The following is a 17,404-nucleotide window of genomic DNA, read 5'->3' as shown; positions in this document are numbered from 1 at the left end:
AAACTTTCAAATGAGCTGATGTAGGTAACAGCTCTTAGCTTGTCAATAAAGTTAGGAATCCTTAACCTGTAAATAGCTTGTCAATAAAGCTAGGGATCCTTAACCTTGTCAAACCCTGTGTAAAAAGAGGGAAAGAAAAAGGGAGAAAGAGGGAGAGATGGAGGGAGAGAGAGAGGGAGAGAGAGAGGGAGAGAAGGAGGGAGAGAGAGAGGGAGAGGGAGAGAGAGAGGGAGAGAGAGAGGGAAAGAGAGAGGGAGAGAGAGAGGGAGTGGGGAGAGAGAGTAGAGGGAGAGAGAGAGGAAGAGAGAGGGAGAGAGAGAGGGAGAGAGAGAGGGAGAGAGAGAGGAGAGAGAGAGGAGGAGAGAGAGAGGGAGAGAGAGAGAGAGAGGAGAGAAAAAAAAAAGAAAAGAGAGGGAGAGAGAGAGAGGGAGAGAGAGAGAGGGGAGAGGGAGAGAGAGAGGGGAGAGAGAGAGAGAAAGAGAGAGCGGAGAGAGAGGAGAGCGGAGAGAGAGAGAGAGAGGAGAGCGAGAGAGAGAGAGAGAGAGAGAGAGAGAGAGAGAGAGAGAGAAGGGGAGAGAGAGAGAGAGAGAGAGAGAGAGAGAGAGTGGGAGAGAGAGAGAGCGGGAGAGAGAGAGAGAGAGGGAGCGAGAGAGAGAGAGAGTGGGAGAGAGGGAGAGAGAGGGAGAGAGAGAGAGAGAGAGGGAGCGAGAGAGAGAGAGGGAGAGAGAGGGAGAGAGAGGGAGAGAGGGAGAGAGAGGGAGAGAGAGAGAGCAGGAGAGAGAGAGAGAGAGCAGGAGAGAGAGAGAGAGAGAGAGAGGGAGCGAGAGAGAGAGAGAGAGAGAGGAAGAGAGGGAGAGAGGGAGAGAGAGGGAGAGAGAGGGAGAGAGGAGAGAGAGGGAGGGGGGAGAGGGAGAGAGAGGGCTGAGAGGAGGGAGAGAGAGGAGAGAGAGAGAGAGAGAGAGAGAGAGAGGGGAGGGGAGAGAGAGAGGGGAGAGAGAGGGAGAGAGGGAGAGAGGGAGAGAGGAGAGAGGGGAGAGAGGGAGAGAGGGAGAGAGAGAGAGAGAGAGAGAGAGAGAGAGAGAGAGAGAGAGAGAGAGAGAGAGAGAGAGAGAGAGAGAGAGAGAGAGAGAGAGAGAGAGAGAGAGAGAGAGGGAGAGAGAGGGAGAGAGAGGGAGAGAGGGAGAGAGGTAGAGAGAGGGAGAGAGAGGAGAGAGAGGAGAGAGAGAGAGAGGGAGAGGGAGAGAGAGAGAGAGAGAGAGAGAGAGAGAGAGAGAGAGAGAGAGAGAGAGAGAGAGAGAGAGAGAGAGAGAGAGAGAGAGAGAGAGAGAGAGAGAGAGAGAGAGAGAGAGAGAGAGAGAGAGAGAGAGAGAGAGAGAGAGAGAGTGAGTGAGAGAGAGAGGGAGAGAGGGAGAGGAGGTGGAGGGATCGAGTAGGGGGAGCGAGGGAAGAAAAGTAGGGAGTGAGGGTCTGTGGGGGGTCTGTGGGTGGGGCGGTCAGATTCCAACCGATCACTGTCGTGTGTACTCACCTAGATGTGGTTTCAGGGGTCGAGACCCAGCTCCCGGCCCGCAGTGTGTATGTGTGTGCGCGCGTTCGTGTGTGTGTGTGGGCACGTCAGTTGTTTATATGTCCCAGAAATACAACTCACTTTTGTGTACCCGTAATACTAATGAGATACATTTAACACTGCGAGTAGTTCTAATAATTATAATACTAGCGTGTAAACAAGTCACTCTTTCACTACCTTTTTACTACATGTGTACCCAATACTTGCTTCTCAGATTGTACTGTCTTTGTGTCCTAAAACATTATCTCTCGAGACTGTTGTCAGGGCTGTAGTCCCATTAGTCCTTGCTCCTACAAATTTTATCTTCCTACTACTGCTAGGTGTTTTGTGTATGATAATCGCCCTGGAGCAGGGTTAAAGATAGCCAGCTACCAGTGTCCGCCGGGCCGGTTCTACCCTCAGACTTCCCGCCACCACAAACAAGTGAGATTTGTACGTTACTCAGAGGGGACGTCCATCCAGATGCCTGATGTACGATGCTCGCTGTACGATGCTCGTTGTATGATGACTCGTACACCTCGCCCTTCCGCCTCTGACTTCTTCGGCTATACTTATCTCTTGCCCTTTTGAGTCCTCATTTACCACGCTTATCACTTGTATACTGCTACTTTTATAATTTTCACTCCACTTTTGGTAAGTACCCTACTTATTTGTGATGACACCCAACCTGTTATGGCGGCCTACTCCCTCAGGCCTACTGCTGCCACCACCTCTGCTTATATATATTTATGTATACATATATATATCCCCTTTCTGGCTAGCTTGTTCACGCTGTGTGATACATCACATTTTGTCGTTACCACCCTCTCTTAATTCTATTTGGTCTTTTCTCTTTAGTCACTCGCTTTGTACTTTGTATATATGTAACAATGTGGCAACAGGTGCCCACTAGGCCTCAACGAACTGGCACTTTAAAATTTTGTTGTATAATTTCAGGCTTTCTCTCGCCTTAACTTTATTTATTTTTTCTAATACATTGGTTATCACTTGTAGGGTTGTTCACTGACGTTGTCACTAACACTGGATGCTTCTAGCTGCTAAAACACGCCCTAAAAGCACTAAGATCCTCGGAGCCTGGCGCTTGTGACCCACTACACTGTCTCCACTCCACTGTGTGTGTGTGTGTGTGTGTGTGTGCAAATATTCGCAGACAAGCCACAGGAGGGGGGGTGGAAATCTTTAGCTCAAGTACTTTCACACTTCTCAGTGCGTCATCAGGAGCTATGCAATGTTGCAAGGTTGCAACTGAAGCGGAGAGGGGAAGTTTAAGAGAGCCAGGAGGCAACAGGCCCACTCTGCGCTTTTCTTGTCCATAAAAAAAATGATCTTTTTCGCTTTCGATAATCTGAGTTTCATAATTACGGCCAGTCTCACCGATGTGTTCCAGGACCACTCTCTCTGCATGACCTATGATATACTCCAGGTGTATATATCTGTCTATTTACCTATCGAGAGACAGAACAAAAAACTCACCGCCTTGACCCATTCCTTCTCCGACATAGAGATGACGGTGCTATAGGTATTACCCATCATGGCTATAAGCATGTTTAACAACATGATTGGCAGCATGATGGTGAATACCAGGAAGACGAACTTGCTCATGGCGCTGTAGATGTTCAAGTTCATCCCTGCGTACTGTAAACATAGTGAACAAGAGTTATTACCACTGCAACCACGGTGAACAAGAATATAGTCAGCCTAACGACGGTGTAGTCGACCTACCCACAGTGTAGTCGACCTACTAACGGTGTAGTCGACCTAAGCACGGTATAGTCGACCTAACTACGGTGTAGTTGAACTAAAAACGGTATAGTCGACCTACCCACGGTGTAGTCGACATAACGGTATAGTCGACCTGACCATTGTATAGTCGACCTACCAACAGTGTAGTCGACCTAACCACTGTGTAGTCGACCTAACCACAATGTAGGCGACATAAATACTGTGTAGTCGACCTAATCACGGTATAGTCGACCTACCCACAGTGTAGTCGACCTACCCACGGTGTAGTCGACCTAAGTGCAGAACAGTCCACCTAACCACGGTGGAGTCGACGTAACCACGGTATAGTCGACCTAACAATGGTGTAGTCGACCTAAACACGGTGTAGTCGACCTAACCACTGTGTAGTCGACCTACCCACGGTGTAGTCGACCTAACCACGTTATAATCGACCTACCCACAGTGTAATCAACCTAACCACGGTACAGTCGACCTAACCATGGTGTAGTCGACCTAATCACTGTGTAGTCGACCTAACCACCGTGTAGTCGACATAAGCATGGTGTATTCGACCTAACCACGCCGTAGTCGACCTAACCACGCTGTAGTCGACCTAACTATTGTGTAGTCGACTTAACCACAGTATAGTCGACTTAATCACGGTGTAGTCGACCTAACCACTGTGTAGTTGACCTAACCACGTTATAATCGACCTACCCACGGTGTAATCAACCTAACCACGGTGCAATCGACCTAACCATGGTGTAGTCGACCTAACCACAGTGTAGTCGACCTAACCACTGTGTGGTCGATCTAACCACAGTGTAGTCGACTTAACCACGGTGTAGTCGACCTAACCACGGTGTAGTCGACCTAACCACTGTGTGGTCGATCTAACCACAGTGTAGTCGACTTAACCACGGCGTAGTCGACCTAAGTATGGTGTAGTTGATCTATCCACAGTGTATTCGACCTAACCAATGTGTAGTCGACCTAATCAAGGTATAGTCGACCTACCCACAGTATAGTCGACTTAACCACATAAGTCAACCTAACCACGATGTAGTCGACCTAACCACCGAATAGTCGACCTAACCACGGTATAATCGACCTACCCACTGTGTAGTCGACTACACCCACTGTGTAGTCGACTACACCCATGGTGTAGTCGACCTAACCAGTGTAGTCGACCTAACCATAGTGTGGTCGACCTAACCACTGTGTAGTCGACCTAATCACTTTATAGTCGACCTAACCATAGTGTAGTCGACCTAACCAGTGTAGTCAACCTAACCACGATGTAGTCGACCTAACCACGGTGTAGTCGACGTAACTTCAGTGTAGTCGACCTAACCAGTGTAGTCGACCTAAGCTTGTAGTCGAGCTAACCACGGTGTGGTAGGGTAAACTGTGTGTAAACTGGCTGATGGTGAGATCCAACAGTTAAGATATTTGTCCAGGTTTGATTCAGTGACTAAGATAGAGTTTAAAGTAAGTTCTTAATACCTGTGACACTGGGTGGAATATTTATGTATTTACATTTACTCAAACAGAAGTAATATTGAATAACGATATAGTGTTAAAAACAATAATTAACTGAATGTTTTTAACTCGATTATGTTTACATAAATGAAGGGAAATGAAGAGAGGCGAATGGAAGAGGAGACTTGCATGAAGGAGGAGGTGAAGGAGGGAATGAGAATGAGGAGGAGGAAGAAAAATAGGAGGATATGTTTTAGAAGTATCTGAAGCTAAGTAAACGATAAATAAAGCATCACTACTCCGAGTGTGGGGGATGAGAGGCAGCATCTCAGACCAGTGATTGTACTGATGCTGGGTGGACGGTGTCTGGTGACGCTGGCTTGATGGTGCTTGGTGACGCTGGCTTGATGTTGCTTCATGACGGTGGCTTGATGGTGCTTCATGACGGTGGCTTGATGGTGCTTCGTGACGGTGGCTTGATGGTGCTTCGTGACGGTGGCTTGATGGTGCTTGGTGACGGTGGCTTGATGGTGCTTGGTGACGCTGGCTTGATGGTGCTTCATGACGGTGGCTTGATGGTGCTTCGTGACGGTGGCTTGATGGTGCTTCGTGACGGTGGCTTGATGGTGCTTCGTGACGGTGGCTTGATGGTGCTTCGTGACGGTGGCTTGATGGTGCTTCTTGATACCAGAGGAAATAAAGATGGAAAATATGGCTCTGTGGTCACATATTATCGTAGTTTAAGACTGAAAAATAAATCTAACAAAATCCTAAACTGGGCTGAGCGAAAGTGGATTAGAATTCTGATTTGTGCTGTCCGAAAATAAGGTAAAAATCTCAGTTTGAGCTGAGGAAAAGACGGAAAAGAAAGGATGTAGAGAGTAGTGTAGTGGAACAAGGAAAGGTGAGGTGTAGAAGAGTAATGGTAAAAGAAGAGAAAGAAGGAAGAGAAGAGGAAGAGAGGCACTCACGTCATAATCGCCAAGAGTCATGTGGAAGAGTGCCATCCAGGTAGTGCCGTAAGTGGCGTACTTGCTGCCACTGTCTTGCTTGGGGCTCTTGTAGAGGAAGAAGAAAGCCTCGGAGAAGCCGAGTAACATGATGAAGTAGATGATGGAGAAGGTAAACATGTCACCCGTTATCATTTTGTAAATCATCACCACGAACGGTCCTGTCAGCTTCAGGGCGCTGCGGGAGGCAGATGAAGGAGGAGTTAAGATAAGATTAAGATAAGATTTCGTTCGGATTTTTAACCCCGGAGGGTTAGCCACCCAGGATAACCCAAGAAAGTCAGTGCGTCATCGAGGACTGTCTAACTTATTTCCATTGGGGTCCTTAATCTTGTCCCCCAGGATGCGACCCACACCAGTCGACTAACACCCAGGTACCTATTTGCTGCTAGGTGAACAGGACAACAGGTGTAAGGAAACAAGAACATTCATCCATCAGGAACACTCTTCCAACACGAAAATTCATCCATCAGGAACACTCTTCCAACAAGAACATTCATCCATCAGGAACACTTCCAACAAGAACATTCATCCATCAGGAACACTCTTCCAACAAGAACATTCATCCATCAGGAATACTTCCAACAAGAACATTCATCCATCAGGAACACTCTTCCAACACGAAAATTCATCCATCAGGAACACTCTTCCAACAAGAACATTCATCCATCAGGAACACTTCCAACAAGAACATTCATCCATCAGGAACACTCTTCCAACAAGAACATTCATCCATCAGGAACACTTCCAACAAGAACATTCATCCATCAGGAACACTCTTCCAACACGAACATTAATCCATCAGGAACACTCTTCCAACAAGAACATTCATCCATCAGGAACACTCTTCCAACAAGAACATTCATCCATCAGGAACACTCTTCCAACACGAACATTCATCCATCAGGAACACTCTTCCAACAAGAACATTCATCCATCAGGAACACTCTTCCAACAAGAACATTCATCCATCAGGAACACTCTTCCAACAAGAACATTCATCCATCAGGAACACTCTTCCAACACGAACATTCATCCATCAGGAACACTCTTCCAACAAGAACATTCATCCATCAGGAACACTCTTCCAACAAGAACATTCATCCATCAGAAACACTCTTCCAACAAGAACATTCATCCATCAGGAACACTTCCAACAAGAACATTCATCCATCAGGAACACACTTCCAACAAGAACATTCATCCATCAGGAACACTCTTCCAACAAGAACATTCATCCATCAGCAACACTCTTCCAACACGAACATTCATCCATCAGGAACACTTCCAACAAGAACATTCATCCATCAGGAACACTTCCAACACGAACATTCATCCATCAGGAACACTTCCAACAAGAACATTCATCCATCAGGAACACTCTTCCAACAAGAACATTCATCCATCAGGAACACTCTTCCAACACGAACATTCATCCATCAGGACCATTCTTCCAACAAGAACATTCATCCATCAGGAACACTTCCAACACGAACATTCATCCATCAGGAACACTCTTCCAACAAGAACATTCATCCATCAGGAACACTCTTCCAACAAGAACATTCATCCATCAGGAACACTCTTCCAACACGAACATTCATCCATCAGGAACACTCTTCCAACAAGAACATTCATCCATCAGGAACACTCTTCCAATAAGAACATTCATCCATCAGGAACACTTCCAACAAGAACATTCATCCATCAGAAACACTTTTCCAACACGAACATTCATCCATCAGGAACACTCTTCCAACAAGAACATTCATCCATCAGGAACACTCTTCCAACAAGAACATTCATCCATCAGGAACACTTCCAACAAGAACATTCATCCATCAGGAACACTCTTCCAACAAGAACATTCATCCATCAGGAACACTCTTCCAACACGAACATTCATCCATCAGGAACACTCTTCCAACAAGAACATTCATCCATCAGGAACACTCTTCCAACACGAACATTCATCCATCAGGAACACTCTTCCAACAAGAACATTCATCCATCAGGAACACTCTTCCAACAAGAACATTCATCCATCAGGAACACTCTTCCAACACGAACATTCATCCATCAGGAACACTCTTCCAACAAGAACATTCATCCATCAGGAACACTTCCAACACGAACATTCATCCATCAGGAACACTCTTCCAACAAGAACATTCATCCATCAGGAACACTCTTCAAACAAGAACATTCATCCATCAGGAACACTCTTCCAACACGAACATTCATCCATCAGGAACACTCTTCCAACAAGAACATTCATCCACCAGGAACACTCTTCCAACACGAACATTCATCCATCAGGAACACTCTTCCAACACGAACATTCATCCATCAGGAACACTCTTCCAACACGAACATTCATCCATCATGAACACTCTTCCAACAAGAACATTCATCCATCAGGAACACTCTTCCAACAAGAACATTCATCCATCAGGAACACTCTTCCAACACGAACATTCATCCATCAGGAACATTCTTCCAACACGAACATTCATCCATCAGGAACACTCTTCCAACACGAACATTCATCCATCAGGAACACTCTTCCAACAAGAACATTCATCCATCAGGAACACTCTTCCAACAAGAACATTCATCCATCAGGAACACTCTTCCAACACGAACATTCATCCATCAGGAACACTCTTCCAACAAGAACATTCATCCATCAGGAACACTCTTCCATCAAGAACATTCATCCATCAGGAACACTCTTCCAACAAGAACATTCATCCATCAGGAACACTTCCAACAAGAACATTCATCCATCAGGAACACTCTTCCAACACGAACATTCATCCATCAGGAACACTCTTCCAACACGATCATTCATCCATCAGGAACACTCTTCCAACACGAACATTCATCCATCAGGAACACTCTTCCAACAAGAACATTCATCCATCAGGAACACTCTTCCAACACGAACATTCATCCATCAGGAACACTTCCAACATGAATATTCATCCATCAGGAACACTCTTCCAACACGAACATTCATCCACCAGGAACACTCTTCCAACACCAACATTCATCCATCAGGAACACTCTTCCAACACGAACATTCATCCATCAGGAACACTCCTCCAACAAGAACATTCATCCATCAGGAACACTCTTCCAACACGAACATTCATCCATCAGGAACACTTCCAACACGAACATTCATCCATCAGGAACACTATTCCAACACGAACATTCATCCACCAGGAACACTCTTCCAACAAGAACATTCATCCATCAGGAACACTCTTCCAACAAGAACATTCATCCATCAGGAACACTTCCAACACGAACATTCATCCATCAGGAACACACTTCCAACAAGAACATTCATCCATCAGGAACACTCTTCCAACACGAACATTCATCCATCAGGAACACTCTTCCAACACGAACATTCATCCATCAGGAACACTCTTCCAACACGAACATTCATCCATCAGGAACACTCTTCCAACACGAACATTCATCCATCAGGAACACTCTTCCAACACGAACATTCATCCATCAGGAACACTCTTCCAACAAGAACATTCATCCATCAGGAACACTTCCAACACGAACATTCATCCATCAGGAACACTCTTCCAACACGAACATTCATACATCAGGAACACTCTTCCAACAAGAACATTCATCCATCAGGAACACTTCCAACACGAACATTCATCCATCAGGAACACTCTTCCAACAAGAACATTCATCCATCAGGAACACTCTTCCAACACGAACATTCATCCATCAGAAACACTCTTCCAACACGAACATTCATCCATCAGGAACACTCTTCCAACAAGAACATTCATCCATCAGGAACACTCTTCCAACACGAACATTCATCCATCAGGAACACTCTTCCAACACGAACATTCATCCATCAGGAACACTCTTCCAACACGAACATTCATCCATCAGGAACACTCTTCCAACAAGAACATTCATCCATCAGGATCACTCTTCCAACAAGAACATTCATCCATCAGGAACACTTCCAACACGAACATTCATCCATCAGGAACACTCTTCCAACCCGAACATTCATACATCAGGAACACTCTTCCAACAAGAACATTCATCCATCAGGAACACTTCCAACACGAACATTCATCCATCAGGAACACTCTTCCAACAAGAACATTCATCCATCAGGAACACTCTTCCAACACGAACATTCATCCATCAGAAACACTCTTCCAACACGAACATTCATCCATCAGGAACACTCTTCCAACAAGAACATTCATCCATCAGGAACACTCTTCCAACACGAACATTCATCCATCAGGAACACTCTTCCAACACGAATATTCATCCATCAGGAACACTCTTCCAACACGAACATTCATCCATCAGGAACACTCTTCCAACAAGAACATTCATCCATCAGGAACACTCTTCCAACACGAACATTCATCCATCAGGAACACTCTTCCAACACGAACATTCATCCATCAGGAACACTCTTCCAACAAGAACATTCATCCATCAGGAACACTCTTCCAACACGAACATTCATCCATCAGGAACACTTACAACAAGAACATTCATCCATCAGGAACACTCTTCCAACAAGAACATTCATGCATCAGGAACACTCTTCCAACACGAACATTCATCCATCAGGAACACTCTTCCAACACGAACATTCATCCATCAGGAAGACTCTTCCAACACGAACATTCATCCATCAGGAACACTCTTCCAACAAGAACATTCATCCATCAGGAACACTCTTCCAACAAGAACATTCATCCATCAGGAACACTCTTCCAACAAGAACATTCATCCATCAGGAACACTCTTCCAACACGAACATTCATCCATCAGGAACACTCTTCCAACACGAACATTCATCCATCAGGAACACTCTTCCAACACGAACATTCATCCATCAGGAACACTCTTCCAACAAGAACATTCATCCATCAGGAACACTCTTCCAACACGAACATTCATCCATCAGGAACACTCTTCCAACACGAACATTCATCCATCAGGAACACTCTTCCAACACGAACATTCATCCATCAGGAACACTCTTCCAACACGAACATTCATCCATCAGAAACACTCTTCCAACAAGAACATTCATCCATCAGGAACACTCTTCCAACACGAACATTCATCCATCAGGAACACTCTTCCAACACGAACATTCATCCATCAGGAACACTCTTCCAACACGAACATTCATCCATCAGGATCACTCTTCCAACAAGAACATTCATCCATCAGGAACACTTCCAACACGAACATTCATCCATCAGGAACACTCTTCCAACAAGAACATTCATCCATCAGGAACACTCTTCCAACAAGAACATTCATCCATCAGGAACACTTCCAGCAAGAACATTCATCCATCAGGAACACTCTTCCAACACGAACATTCATCCATCAGGAACACTCTTCCAACACGAACATTCATCCATCAGGAACACTCTTCCAACAAGAACATTCATCCATCAGGAACAATCTTCCAACACGAACATTCATCCATCAGGAACACTCTTCCAACACGAACATTCATCCATCAGGAACACTCTTCCAACACGAACATTCATCCATCAGGAACACTCTTCCAACAAGAACATTCATCCATCAGGAACACTCTTCCAACACGAACATTCATCCATCAGGAACACTCTTCCAACAAGAATATTTATCCATCAGGAACACTCTTCCAACAAGAACATTCATCCATCAGGAACACTATTCCAACACGAATATTCATCCATCAGGAACACTCTTCCAACACGAACATTCATCCGTCAGGAACACTCTTCCAACACGAACATTCATTCATCAGGAACACTCTTCCAACAAGAACATTCATCCATCAGGAACACTTCCAACACGAACATTCATCCTTCAGGAACACACTTCCAACAAGAACATTCATCCATCAGGAACACTCTTCCAACACGAACATTCATCTATCAGGAACACTCTTCCAACACGAACATTCATCCATCAGGAACACTCTTCCAACACGAACATTCATCCATCAGGAACACTCTTCCAACACGAACATTCATCCATCAGGAACACTCTTCCAACACGAACATTCATCCATCAGGAACACTCTTCCAACAAGAACATTCATCCATCAGGAACACTTCCAACACGAACATTCATCCATCAGGAACACTCTTCCAACAAGAACATTCATCCATCAGGAACACTCTTCCAACAAGAACATTCATCCATCAGGAACACTTCCAGCAAGAACATTCATCCATCAGGAACACTCTTCCAACACGAACATTCATCCATCAGGAACACTCTTCCAACACGAACATTCATCCATCAGGAACACTCTTCCAACAAGAACATTCATCCATCATGAACAATCTTCCAACAAGAACATTCATCCATCAGGAACACTCTTCCAACAAGAACATTCATCCATCAGGAACACTCTTCCAACACGAACATTCATCCATCAGGAACACTCTTCCAACAAGAACATTCATCCATCAGGAACACTCTTCCAACACGAACATTCATCCATCAGGAACACTCTTCCAACAAGAACATTCATCCATCAGGAACACTCTTCCAACAAGAACATTCATCCATCAGGAACACTTCCAACAAGAACATTCATACATCAGGAACACTCTTCCAACAAGAACATTTATCCATCAGGAACACTCTTCCAACAAGAACATTCATCCATCAGGAACACTCTTCCAACACGAACATTCATCCATCAGGAACACTCTTCCAACACGAACATTCATCCATCAGGAACACTCTTCCAACAAGAACATTCATCTATCAGGAACACTCTTCCAACAAGAACATTCATCCATCAGGAAGACTTCCAACAAGAATATTCATCCATCAGGAACACTCTTCCAACACGAACATTCATTCATCAGGAACACTCTTCCAACACGAACATTCATCCATCAGGAACACTCTTCCAACACGAACATTCATCCATCAGGAACACTCTTCCAACACGAACATTCATCCATCAGGAACACTCTTCCAACACGAACATTCATCCATCAGGAACACTCTTCCAACAAGAACATTCATCCATCAGGAACACTCTTCCAACACGAACATTCATCCATCAGGAACACTCTTCCAGCACGAACATTCATCCATCAGGAACACTCTTCCAACACGAACATTCATCCATCAGGAACACTCTTCCAACAAGAACATTCATCCATCAGGAACACTTCCAACACGAACATTCATCCATCAGGAACACTCTTCCAACAAGAACATTCATCCATCAGGAACACTCTTCCAACACGAACATTCATCCATCAGGAACACTTCCAACAAGAACATTCATCCATCAGGAACACTCTTCCAACAAGAACATTCATCCATCAGGAACACTCTTCCAACACGAACATTCATCCATCAGGAACACTCTTCCAACACGAACATTCATCCATCAGGAACACTCTTCCAACAAGAACATTCATCTATCAGGAACACTCTTCCAACAAGAACATTCATCCATCAGGAAGACTTCCAACAAGAATATTCATCCATCAGGAACACTCTTCCAACACGAACATTCATTCATCAGGAACACTCTTCCAACACGAACATTCATCCATCAGGAACACTCTTCCAACACGAACATTCATCTATCAGAAACACTCTTCCCACAAGAACATTCACCCGTCAGGAACAGCTCAATCGACACACAACTCACCCAGCGAAGAACATCAGCATGAACCAGGACCCAGCCACAGCGTAGGAGAGGAGTTCGTCCTCCAGGGCCCTGAGTACCACCATCTCCGGCTTGAAGAAGTAAACAACGCGGCAGGGCACCACCAGCATGATCAGCAGGTTGGCCACCATGAAGATAGCCTTGGGAGCGTTGCCGGCCTAACGCAAGAAATGCATTTCTCGCGTCATTCAGCAGTCTAAATGGACTGAGGCTTGATGTTCCTTCCAGTTAGTGAAGATTCAAGACTCAGATTCTTCTTTTATCTAAGATATCTCGCGTGGGTTTAGTGCTATGAGTAGAGTATTTCATTCTGAAGGAGTTTTCTAATTAATTGGGAGACCTAGGTACATACCATCTATTAGAGGACTAGGATTCTGTTGTATATTTCCTGCACGGGTACCTATCATGTGTTGAGAGACCTAAATACCGGTCATATTTTTTTAAGCCCTGGTATTATCCAACAAGCCCACTCACTAAGCCACGTTACCTACTCACCAAACCCCAGTACCTACTCACCAAGCCACGCATGAAGGAGGAGAGGCCCTGGTTCATGATCTCTTCGCCTTGCTGGAACACCACATAGGAGATCACCCCAGCCAGTGTGCCCGATTCGAAGCAGTACCTGACGATGCTCTTGAAGTCCGTGTCGAAGAACTCGTCATAAAGCATCTTCTTGGACTCCGGCGTGTTCTGAGGACGAGCAAAACACAGTGTTCCAAGACAAGACAAGAATATAGCGTTTTGAAGCTAAGCAAAAACATGTTTTGGGGCCAGGCGAGGAGAACGTGGACAGTTCGAGAATTCGCGGGTTCAACAAAATGTTCATCTAAATCGTTTCTCTGAAACATTTCCAAACATTTTAAAGTTCAGTCAAGATATTTTCCCTTCAGTCTCTCTGGTATTAAACAACGATATGATCTGTTTACTGTTGCTAATGAATGATTTATTAATTATGTTAATACATGAAAGAGAGAGAGAGAGAGAGAGAGAGAGAGAGAGAGAGAGAGAGAGAGATGTACTGACCCTTCTCATGTTCTTGGGTCCGCAGTAACATGGACGGAGGTACACAGCCACACTCAGCAGGATGAGTTGCAGTAACATGATAGCCAGTCGTTTCATGAACTGATTCTGGGGGAGCAGAGGGAAAAACTGTGGGTTACTGTGGGGGAGAGGAGCTACTGTGGGGATCAGAAGAAATTGTGGGTCGAAGAAGGCAATGGAAAAACTCTGAACACCTACTGAATAGGGAATTTTAAGCAATGAGAAACAATTCACAAAAGTCCACGAAAGATCTGCGAGGACATTCCCAGTGTAGAAATTAAGCAATTAGGTGGCCAGAGGAATAATTTCCTGGTTGTAATGGCGTATTACCGACGAACGTGAAGATGCCAACACAAGCTGCAGATCATGATGTTACTGGGACAATGAAACACCGTCACAATAACAAACACCTGCAATAAATGTCTCAATAGTTGCTCTTGTGGTTTTAAAAATATACATTTAGCTACAGTTTAAGAAACTCTTCAATGTGCCAGCCATAAGGGGGAATTTGGAAGAAATTCTTTGACACGGAGTGAACCCGATGAAGATGTAGTAAATGATGGAACAGAATGAGGGAATAGGTGTGTGTGTGTGTGTGTGTGTGTGTGTGTGTGTGTACTCACCTAGTTGAGGTTGCGGGGGTCGAGTCCGAGCTCCTGGCCCCGCCTCTTCACTGATCGCTACTAGGTCACTCTCCCCGAGCCGTGAGCTTTATCATACCTCTGCTTAAAGCTATGTATGGATCCTGCCTCCACTACATCGCTTCCCAAACTATTCCACTTACTGACTACTCTGTGGCTGAAGAAATACTTCCTAACATCCCTGTGATTCATCTGTGTCTTCAGCTTCCAACTGTGTCCCCTTGTTACTGTGTCCAATCTCTGGAACATCCTGTCTTTGTCCACCTTGTCAATTCCCCTCAGTATTTTGTATGTCGTTACCATGTCCCCCCTATCTCTCCTGTCCTCCAGTGTCGTCAGGTTGATTTCCCTTAACCTCTCCTCGTAGGACATACCTCTTAGCTCTGGGACTAGTCTTGTTGCAAACCTTTGCACTTTCTCTAGTTTCTTTACGTGCTTGGCTAGGTGTGGGTTCCAAACTGGTGCCGCATACTCCAATATGGGCCTAACGTATACGGTGTACAGGGTCCTGAACGATTCCTTATTAAGATGTCGGAATGCTGTTCTGAGGTTTGCTAGGCGCCCATATGCTGCAGCAGTTATTTGGTTGATGTGCGCTTCAGGAGATGTGCCTGGTGTTATACTCACCCCAAGATCTTTTTCCTTGAGTGAGGTTTGTAGTCTCTGACCGCCTAGACTGTACTCCGTCTGCGGCCTTCTTTGCCCTTCCCCAATCTTCATGACTTTGCACTTGGTGGGATTGAACTCCAGGAGCCAATTGCTGGACCAGGTCTGCAGCCTGTCCAGATCCCTTTGAAGTTCTGCCTGGTCTTCGATCGAGTGTATTCTTCTCATCAACTTCACGTCATCTGCAAACAGGGACACCTCAGAGTCTATTCCTTCCGTCATGTCGTTCACAAATACCAGAAACAGCACTGGTCCTAGGACTGACCCCTGCGGGACCCCGCTGGTCACAGGTGCCCACTCTGACACCTCGCCACGTACCATGACTCGCTGCTGTCTTCCTGACAAGTATTCCCTGATCCATTGTAGTGCCTTCCCTGTTATCCCTGCTTGGTCCTCCAGTTTTTGCACCAATCTCTTGTGTGGAACTGTGTCAAACGCCTTCTTGCAGTCCAAGAAAATGCAATCCACCCACCCCTCTCTCTCTTGTCTTACTGCTGTCACCATGTCATAGAACTCCAGTAGGTTTGTGACACAGGATTTCCCGTCCCTGAAACCATGCTGGCTGCTGTTGATGAGATCATTCCTTTCTAGGTGTTCCACCACTCTTCTCCTGATAATCTTCTCCATGATTTTGCGTGTGTGTGTGTGTGTGTGTGTGTGTGCGTGTGTGTGTGTGTGTGTGCGTGTGTGTGTGTGTGTGTGTGTGCGTGTGTGTGTGTGTGTGTGTGTGTGTGTGTGTGTGTGTGTGTGTGTCTGTGCGTGTGTGTGTGTGTGTGTGCGTGTGTGTGTGTGTGTGTGTGTGTGTGTGTGCTCGCCTAGTTGTATTCGCCTAGCTGTGGTTGCAGGGGTCGATTCATAGCTCCTGGCCCCGCCTCTTCACTGGTCGCTACTGGGTCACTCCCTGAACCATGAGCTTTATCATACCTCTACTTAAAGCTGTGTATGGATCCTGCCTCCACTACATCGCTTCCCAAACTATTCCACTTCCTGTGTGTGTGTGTGTGTGTTGAAATGTAGGGTCCCCTGAGAGTACTCACCTACTCATCTAATTGTGGTTGCAGGGGTCAAGTCATAGCTCCTGGCCCCGCCTCTTTACTGGTCGCTACTAGGTCCACTCTTTCCCTGCTCCATGAGCTTCATCATATCTCTTAAAGCTGTGTATGGATCCTGCCTCCACTACATCACTGTCCAGATTGTTCCACTTCCTGACAACTCTATGACTAAAAAAATACTTCGTAACATCTCTGTGACTAATCTGAGTTTTCAGTTTCCAATTGTGACCCCTTGTTGTTGTGAGACATTTCTGAAACATTCTGTCCTTATCCGCACTGTCATTTCCTCTAAGTATTTTATACGTTCTTATCATTTCTTCCCTATCTCTCTTGGGTCCCAGTGTTGTAGGGTTAAGTTCTCTAAACCTTTCCCGTAGGGCAAACCCCTCAGCTCAGGGACTAGTCTTATTGCAAACCTTTGCACTTTCTCTAATTTCCTGACGTGCTTGACCAGGTGTGGGTTCCATACTAGTGCTCCATACTCCAATATG

General features: G+C 45.4%; 1 protein-coding gene across 1 annotated transcript in view; it reads right to left on the bottom strand.

The window, feature by feature from the left end:
- iav (transient receptor potential cation channel subfamily V iav) overlaps positions 1-17,404 on the bottom strand; it is a 106,591-nt gene that overhangs the window by 15,852 nt on the left and 73,335 nt on the right. The window contains exons 9-13 of the mRNA XM_070082816.1: positions 14,537-14,641; positions 14,030-14,203; positions 13,496-13,671; positions 5,743-5,959; positions 3,041-3,202 (exon numbers count right to left, since the gene is read on the bottom strand). Coding sequence (XP_069938917.1) covers positions 3,041-3,202; positions 5,743-5,959; positions 13,496-13,671; positions 14,030-14,203; positions 14,537-14,641 — 834 coding nt within the window. The remainder of the gene's footprint in view (positions 1-3,040; positions 3,203-5,742; positions 5,960-13,495; positions 13,672-14,029; positions 14,204-14,536; positions 14,642-17,404) is intronic.

The sequence above is a fragment of the Cherax quadricarinatus genome, chromosome 8, assembly GCF_038502225.1.
Source record: "Cherax quadricarinatus isolate ZL_2023a chromosome 8, ASM3850222v1, whole genome shotgun sequence".
In the NCBI taxonomy this organism is placed as follows: domain Eukaryota; kingdom Metazoa; phylum Arthropoda; class Malacostraca; order Decapoda; family Parastacidae; genus Cherax; species Cherax quadricarinatus.
This window is presented reverse-complemented; position numbering and strand designations above follow the sequence as displayed.